This window comes from Salmo trutta, chromosome 3, assembly GCF_901001165.1.
Source record: "Salmo trutta chromosome 3, fSalTru1.1, whole genome shotgun sequence".
NCBI lineage: Eukaryota > Metazoa > Chordata > Actinopteri > Salmoniformes > Salmonidae > Salmo > Salmo trutta.
This window is the reverse complement of record NC_042959.1, coordinates 60,031,757-60,040,801: the sequence shown is the minus strand read 5'-3', so window position 1 is coordinate 60,040,801 and position 9,045 is coordinate 60,031,757. Positions and strand designations below refer to the sequence as shown.

General features: G+C 47.4%; 1 protein-coding gene across 4 annotated transcripts in view; it reads left to right on the top strand.

Moving 5' to 3' along the window:
• LOC115181853 (cyclin-dependent kinase 14) overlaps positions 1-9,045 on the top strand; it is a 193,838-nt gene that overhangs the window by 85,181 nt on the left and 99,612 nt on the right. For all 4 annotated transcript variants that reach the window (XM_029743562.1, XM_029743564.1, XM_029743563.1 and 1 more), the window contains 2 exons: positions 6,430-6,550; positions 8,711-8,804. In XM_029743562.1, the coding sequence (XP_029599422.1) occupies positions 6,430-6,550; positions 8,711-8,804 (215 nt within the window). The remainder of the gene's footprint in view (positions 1-6,429; positions 6,551-8,710; positions 8,805-9,045) is intronic.

Sequence of the window (9,045 nt, the reverse complement as noted above, 5' to 3'; positions counted from 1 at the left end):
CTTTCATTAGACCAATGAAATTGCTGAACGAGTTAAGGTCAAACAACTTTTTTGTTTACTGTTTAGATTAAATCGAGCGCTCTCAAACGTCCCATCATTCTGATTACGGTAGTCATTTTGTCACCCTCATCATGGCAAAGACACGGAGAAATGCATATGATGCAGCTTTCAAGTTGAAGGCGATTGATCTGGCTGTTGGAAAAGGAAATAGAGCTGCTGCACGGGAGCTTGGTCTTAATGAGTCGATGATAAAACGTTGGAAACAGCAGCGTGAGGAATTGACTCAGTGCAAAAAGACAACTAAAGCTTACTGCAAATTTTTTATTTTTTGTTACAAGCCGTGTTTCGTTAAAGGCTATTTATTTTTGTTACAAGCCGTGTTTCGTTAAAGCCTATTTATTTTTGTTACAAGCCGTGTTTCGTTAAAGCCTGTGTAAAGTTAATTTGTTTCAATGTACCGGTAGGCACCTGCGGCTTATAGATATGTGCGGCTTATTTATGTTCAAAATAATATATTTTTTTAAATTCAGTGGGTGCGGCTTATATTCAGGTGCGCTTAATAGTCCGGAAATTACGGTACATTCAATTAGTATTTGTTAGCATTGCCTTTAAATTGTTTAACTTGGGTCAACATTTCAGGTAGCCTTCCACAAGCTTCCCACAATAAGTTAGGTGAATTTGGCCCATTCCTCCTGACAGAGCTGGTGTAACTGAATCAGGTTTGTAGGCCTCCTTACTCGTACACGCTTTTTCAGTTCTGCCCACAAATCTTCTATAGGATTGAGGTCAGGGCTTTGTGATGGCCACTCCAGTACCTTGACTTTGTTGTCCTTAAGCCATTTTGCCACAACTTTGGAGGTATGCTTGGGGTCATTGTCCATTTGGAAGACCCATTTGCGAACAAGCCGTGCCTCTTTCACATGCATTGCTTGCTGTTTGGGGTTTTAGGCTGGGTTTCTGTACAGCACTTTGAGATTTCAGCTGATATACGAAGGGCTATATAAATAAATTTGATTTGATTTGAATTTCCTGACTGATGTCTTGAGCTGTTACTTCAATATATCCACATAATTCCCCTCCTCATAATGCCATCTATTTTGTGAAGTGCACCAGTCCCTTCTGCAGCAAAGCACCCCCACAACATGATGCTTCCACCCCTGTGCTTCATGGTTGGGATGGTGTTTTTCGGCTTGCAAGCCTCCCCCTTTTTCCTCCAAACATAATGATGGTCATTATGGCCAAAAAGTTCTATTTTTGTTTCATCAGACCAGAGGACGTCTCCAAAAAGTTTGATCTTTGTCCCCATGTGCACTTGCAAACCGTAGTCTGGCTTTTCTTATGGCGGTTTTGGAGCAGTGGCTTCTTCCTTGCTGAGCGGCCATTCAAGTTATGTTAATATAGGACTTGTTTTACTGTGGATACAGATACTTTTGTACCTGTTTCCTCCAGCATCTTCACAAGGTCCTTTGCTGCTGTTCTGGGATTGATTTGCACTTTTCGCACCAAAGTACGTTCATCTCTAGGAGACAGAACGCGTCTCCTTCCTGAGCGGTATGACGGCTGCGTGGTCCCATGGTGTTTATACTTGCGTACTATTGTTTGTACAGATGAACGTGGTACCTTCAGGCATTTGGAAATTGCTCCCATGGATGAACCAGACTTGTGGAGCTCTACAATTATTTTTCTGAGGTCTTGGCTGATTTCTTTTGATTTTCACATGATATCAAGCAAAGAGGCACTGAGTTTGAAGGTAGGCCTTGAAATACATCCACAGGTAAACCTCCAATTGATTCAAATGATGTCAATTAGCCTATCAGAAGCTTGTAAAGCTATGACATAATTTTCTGGAATTTTCCAAGCAGTTTAAAGGCACAGTCAACTTAGTGTATGTAAACTTCTGACCCACTGGAATTGTGATAGAGTGAATGATAAGTGAAATAATCTGTCTGTAAACAATTGTTGGAAAAATGACTTGTGTCATGCACAAATGTGTGGAGTGGTTGAAAAACAAGTGTTAATGACTCCAACCTAAGTGTATGTAAACTTCCAACTTCAACTGTATGCAGGGAATGACCTGACTGGGATGTGTGCTGTTTGCTGCCTATCTCATTAGGGATCACTTAGTGTGGTGAAATGGGCTGTGATGGACAGACAGAGAGGCAGGCTGTGATGGACAGACAGAGAGACTGGCTATGATAGACAGACAGAGAGACTGGCTGTGATAGACAGACAGAGAGACAGGCTGTGATAGACAGACAGAGAGACTGGCTGTGATAGACAGACAGAGAGACAGGCTGTGATAGACAGACAGAGAGACAGGCTGCGATAGACAGAGAGAGAGACTGGCTGTGATGGACAAACAAAGAGACAGGCTGTGATGGACAGACAGAGAGACAGGCTGTGATAGACAGAGAGAGAGACAGGATGTGATAGACAGACAGAGAGACAGGCTGTGATGGACAGACAGAGAGACAGGCTGTGATGGACAGACAGAGAGACAGGCTGTGATGGACAGACAGAGAGACAGGCTGTGATGGACAGACAGAGAGACAGGCTGTGATGGACAGACAGAGAGACAGGCTGTGATGGACAGACAGAGAGACAGGCTGTGATGGACAGACAGAGAGACAGGCTGTGATGGACAGACAGAGAGACAGGCTGTGATGGACAGACAGAGAGACAGGCTGTGATGGACAGACAGAGAGACAGGCTGTGATGGACAGACAGAGAGACAGGCTGTGATGGACAGACAGATGGACAGGCTGTGATGGACAGACAGAGAGACAGGCTGTGATGGACAGACAGAGAGGCAGGTGGCAGGTGATCCACCACATACCTTTAGGTATTACTACTGTATATGAGAGGAGAAGTGGGGAGAATCACAGGAAGTTGGAAAGGATGAATTAATTCAGCATGTGAGCCAACTGTCTCTCAGGGGATTTTCTTAGCAGAGGAAATACAAACATTTTCTGATCCTAAATACTAGTTTTGCTTGTTTGAGTGTGTGTTTGAGTGTGTGTGTGTGTGTGTGTGTTTGTGTGTGTGTGTGTGTGTGTGTGTGTGTGTGTGTGTGTGTGTGTGTGTGTGTGTGTGTTTGAGCAAAGTGGAATCAAAATGTTAATGTCTTCATCCCAGATCATGGAGAAGCACTAGCAGTATGCATGCCATGCCATGTTGACACACACACCAGCACACACACACAAGTCCCACATTTCCCAGATTCTATCAGACCAGACATAAGTGATCTGCCAAGCGCACACAATCCGTTATTGCCATCAGAAACCTGTGCAAGTATGCTAAATTACTTCCAAAGCATTATAGCATATTTTAAAGCCATTTTATACGTAGTTTTGTTATATATATATATTTGAGATGTGAGCAGGGGGTATTATTACATATCACACAATCAGACATTCATCATCATATATTAGACTGGGATGATGCAGGAGAGGAGTGACACATTATTTAATTTACCCGGTTTTCTATTCTGGCTACACATTTCATGACAGAAACAAGTTGTGTATTTGCAGCATCTGCAAGATTGTTTTTCAGTGTTTTTTGTAATGGTAAATGTTTTTTTGTTTTTTTAATCATCATTTGTTTGGTAGATCTTGTTTCTTTCTCCCCGTGGATTTATCGTAGCTTTAGACACAGCAGCCGAGGAGGTGGGGAGGAGGAGGAGGAAGAGGAGGAAGATGAGGAGGAGGAGGCTACACAGAGATACCTGAAAGTCATTTGACTTCAGAGTGAACTTCAAAAGAAGGCTTGGGTTGTTTGTCCCAGGGGGGATATGGAGTCAATTTCAGTCTCCTCTCTGGCTGTATTCTTCTTCATCCCCCTCTTCTCTTCCTCCTCCTCTCCTGCCCTCTGTTCTCTGACCCCTGGTGTTGCCATGGGGACACAGTAGGATGTATAATTCACTACTGGACTTTACACCCAGGGCTACCTGTGTGTGTGTGTGTGTGTGTGTGTGTGTGTGTGTGTGTGTGTGTGTGTGTGTGTGTGTGTGTGCGTGCCTTCCTACGTATACGTGCGTGGGTGTGTGACCTTTATTCCGGGACGACCTGGAATGGAAGGCCAGCCAGGAGCCACACCGGTCGTATAGTGTGAAACTGTCGTCTCAATGCCAGGGGCGTCAGTGTTTGAAGGTATGAAGGTTGTTGTGTGCGTTGGTGCATGTGTGTGAAGCCTGGGGGTCAGGCCTTTTGAAATGGAACCTCTCGCTGCAGTAGGTCTATCAGGTGTTCTCTGATGTAGAATGTCAGGGCCACCGGGCAGTCACCATTTTATAGAAAGAGCAATGTATCCATCCACCTGTTTTGTGCTATTACCGTGGTGACTACACTGGAGGACGAGAGGAGAGGGAATTCAATCATCTAGGTCCTGTAGTGCAAATACAGTACACACTCCCACTATTTCCTATCACTCCCTCTCTTTCCTCTTTCTCCCTCCATCCCTCTCCTCCCTCTACCTCCCCTATCTCTCTTTCTCCCTCCATCCTTCTCCTCCATCTACCTTCCCTCTCTCTCTTTCTCCCTCCATCCCTCTCCTCCCTCTACATTCTCTCCCTGCCTTTCTCCCTCCATCCCTCTCCTCCCTCTACCTTCCCTCCCTCCGTTTCTCCCTCCATCCCTCTCCTCCCTCTACCTTCCCTCCCTCCGTTTCTCCCTCCATCCCTCTCCTCCCTCTACCTTCCCTCCCTGCCTTTCTCCCTCCATCCCTCTCCTCCCTCTACCTTCTCTCCCTGCCTTTCTCCCTCCATCCCTCTCCTCCCTCTACCTTCCCTCCCTCCGTTTCTCCCTCCATCCCTCTCCTCCCTCTACCTTCCCTCCCTGCCTTTCTCCCTCCATCCCTCTCCTCCCTCTACCTTCTCTCCCTGCCTTTCTCCCTCCATCCCTCTCCTCCCTCTACCTTCCCTCCCTCCGTTTCTCCCTCCATCCCTCTCCTCCCTCTACCTTCCCTCCCTGCCTTTCTCCCTCCATCCCTCTCCTCCCTCTACCTTCCCTCTCTCTCTTTCTCTCTCCATCTCTCTCCTCCTCTACCTTCCTCCCTGCCTTTCTCTCTCCATCCCTCTCCTCCTCTACATTCTCTCCCTGCCTTTCTCCCTCCATCCCTCTCCTCCCTCTACCTTCCCTCCCTCTCTTTCTCCCTCCATCCCTCTCCTCCCTCTACCTTCCCTCCCTCTCTTTCTCCCTCCATCCCTCTCCTCCTCTACCTTCCTCCTTCTCTTTCTCCCCCCATCTCTCTCCTCCTCTACCTTCGTCCCTGCCTTTCTCCCTCCATCCCTCTCCTCCCTCTACCTTCCCTCCCTCTCTTTCTCCCTCCATCCCTCTCCTCCCTCTACCTTCCCTCCCTCTCTTTCTCCCTCCATCCCTCTCCTCCTCTACCTTCCTCCTTCTCTTTCTCCCCCCATCTCTCTCCTCCTCTACCTTCCTCCCTGCCTTTCTCCCCCCATCTCTCTCCTCCTCTACCTTCCTCCCTGCCTTTCTCTCTCCATCTCTCTATCATTCAGATGAACCTACAGCCAGACAACCAATGTACTGTAACTACCACATCAGTCTATTATTCTGGCCTTTTTATGATGATTAGATCTCTTCTCCCTGCTCCTGCCCTGCGTTAACCTCCCAGTCCCCCCTACACACACACACACACACACACACACACACACACACACACACACACACACACACACACACACACACCTCACAGCACCCACAGTGTAAATGATAGGCTCTCAGTGTGTCTGGGATATTGGTCTCTCCTCTCTGTGACACAGCCTATTGTTTACAGGTCAGATTAGTCTGTAAATTACAGTGTTAGACTGTGAGGAAGCCTGGCTCAACCTCCCTCTCTCCTGGAAGCCTGGGTCTGTTCTGGCATAGGGACATGTTAACTACCCCCTGCCCTGCATCACCCTGCCCACACACACACAGGGGGCTGGCACCAGGGGCAGGAAGTCTTGGCTGTTTAAGCTAAATGCTTTAATGAACCAGTCTCACCACCTGGGAGGACAGCTAGCTAAATGCCACCAGACTCATTAAAACTAGCTGGCTCTGCAGTGCCAGCAAATGCGCACACACACACACACACACACCCACACACACACACACACACACACACACACACACACACAAAATACTGTACCGTCAGCTTAGGGAGCGGTGTCCTTGATGTTAGATGTAGTGTATGGAGATGGGCTGTTGTAGCTTTGAGTATGTCTGATTGGTATTCTGATAGCCCTGGTCCTGTTGGTACCCAGGCTCCATGTCAAAGAGCACCTCAGGCAAGACCTGCTCTGCTTTGCACCAGTCAGCTTTTCTCTCATCTTATGGAGCCTCAGTGGAGGGCATTCAATGATAAAGTTAACATACAGTGTGTTTCTGTTCCCACTATTTGTTCCTTACAGTGTGTGTGTGTTCTCTCTTGCAGGTCTGGCACGGGCTAAGTCAGTCCCCAGTCACACCTACTCCAATGAGGTGGTGACCCTGTGGTACCGCCCCCCTGATGTCCTCCTGGGATCCACAGACTACTCCACCTGCCTGGACATGTGGTGGGTAGTACCACTGACCTTTAACCCCTGACCCCTTACCTCTTTCCACATCCCTCTCCACAACAGGGAGAATACTGCCTCCTCTAGATCAGATGAGGTATGAACCCCACAGAGAGCCACAGACAGCTGTGTGAATGTGTTCCATAAGGAGGTGAGGGAGAGACCTGGCCATGTCTCTATCTGGGGTTGAGGAGAAGCTGGGAGACCAGGCCTGGCTGAGACTGAGGCTCAGTATGGACAGAAAGGAACATTTACTGAGGACATGGGCAGACATAGGCCTTCCTATGGCGACAGACAGACAGCTTTAGTCAGGATATGGACAGGGGTCTTCCAGAGCTGCCGTCCAGGCTGTGAAATGATCTGTGACCACATCGATCTGGACAGGCAGTCCTCGAGGACGCCCCTTTCCAAGGACCCCAGCTGCATCCCAGCACGGGTAATTAATGCATAGCGGGGGAGAGGGAGAGGCAGCGGGTTAGGTGGGCAGTAGAGCAGGTGGGCAAATCCTCAGGGCACTTTTCCACTCCACCGAGACTGGAGCCACTCAACATAGAAAGACCTATACCGTCACTTAGAAAGCAGTGTTCCATGAACAAGCAGCACTCACATCGACAGCAGTGCACTCAGTGCTGGGTCACTGGTTTGGGTAACAGTCTGTCCCATATCCGTCAAACCACTGACAGGTTAAAGGATCAGATCTGGATTTGGAAGACAGGAGGCAAGGGAAGAATAGGGTGGAACAGAACAGGGATTCTTCCTCTAGTCTATTTTTATGGCTGTTATCGCCCCAGTGAGCCTGCCGTTTCACCAGGCACCTGTCAGACAAGCTGACAGACCACTGTGGACACAGACAGACAGACAGACAGACAGACAGACAGACAGACAGACAGACAGACAGACAGACAGACAGACAGACAGACAGACAGACAGACAGACAGACAGAGGTGTGACAAGAAGAGTGGAGGATGTGGTTGATACCCTGTTGTTTTCACACTGTTAGTAGCAGGCTTGATCCCTGCCAAGCCAAACCTCTGTATCTGATTAAACACCAGTCTCAATATAAAGATCTAAGAAAAATCTGAACAGTTTGCTGATGAAAATGTATTGTTCAACCCAGCATCTACTTCAATCCATTGGACTTCTCGAAATGTATAGGGTTCTTCCTGGTCTATACGTATAGATTACGTTTTCAAAAATCTGTGTTTAAGTCAATGAAAGTGATGCTGGTGGTTGTCTCTCTTTCTTTCTTTCTTTCTCCCTCTCTCTTTCTATTTATCCCACTTTCTTTTTCTACATTAGCTGTGTGGCTGCTCAGGACTGCTCGACCTCAGGACCGCTCAGCCGGGTCATGTAGAGATGGGGGGGAAAGAGAGAGGGAGCAGTGTGCACTGGGCCAGAAAGTGAATCTGTCAGGAAACAATAGCTCTCTGACAAATGGGCTCTGACACCTGTTTAAACACACACACACACCACCCTCCAGAACTGGCCACCTCTCTCTTTCTCCATCCCTCTCTCCTTCTCTCTCCACTGGGCATCCCATTATCCAACCATCACCACCTCAGATCGTTGGATAATGGGATGGCCAGTGGAGAGAGAAGAGTTAGTTTTCTGAACAAACAATTTACTGGAGCTAAATCCTCTAGGAAATCAAGACATCAACCATAGATATAGATGGAAATTAAGATATTCCCCAAGAGTGAACCATTTGCCTTTCAAAATATACTGTGCTCTTCTACAAAGCCATTTGAGTACACTATAGATTACATAATGATGCATTGTAGTTGTGGAGGCCAGTATTCTTCATAGAGGGGTTCAAATGTTTACTGCTGATGGCTCTGGAGCTCTCCAACTCTGTTGATGCTGTCTGTGTGTCTCTAATGGGGATGCTGTCTGTGTGTCTCTAATGGGGATGCTGTCTGTGTGTCTCTAATGGGGATGCTGTCTGTGTGTTTCTAATGGGGATGCTGTCTGTCTCTAATGGGGATGCTGTCTGTGTGTCTCTAATGGGGATGCTGTCTGTCTCTAATGGGGATGCTGTCTGTCTGTCTCTAATGGGGATGCTGTCTGTCTGTCTCTAATGGGGATGCTGTCTGTCTGTCCATCTCTAATGGGGATGCTGTCTGTCTGTCTCTAATGGGGATGCTGTCTGTGTCTCCCCAGGGGTGTGGGCTGCATCTTCATCGAGATGATCCAAGGAGTGGCAGCTTTCCCTGGGATGAAGGATATCCAGGATCAGCTGGAGAGGATATTCCTGGTGAGTCAGCTGTGTGTTTTGTGTGCGTGTGTACGTACGTGCACAATATGTCTATGCTGTCACTGATACACAACATTTCTATCTCCTCTCAGTTGTGAACCAATAGGAAACAGTCCCACTTTGAGCACTTTTTAATTAATTAATTAGAATTATTTATTTGACCTTTATTTAACTAGGCAAGTCAGTTAAGAACAAATTCGTATTTACAATGACGGCCTACCAAAAGGCAAAAGGCATCCTG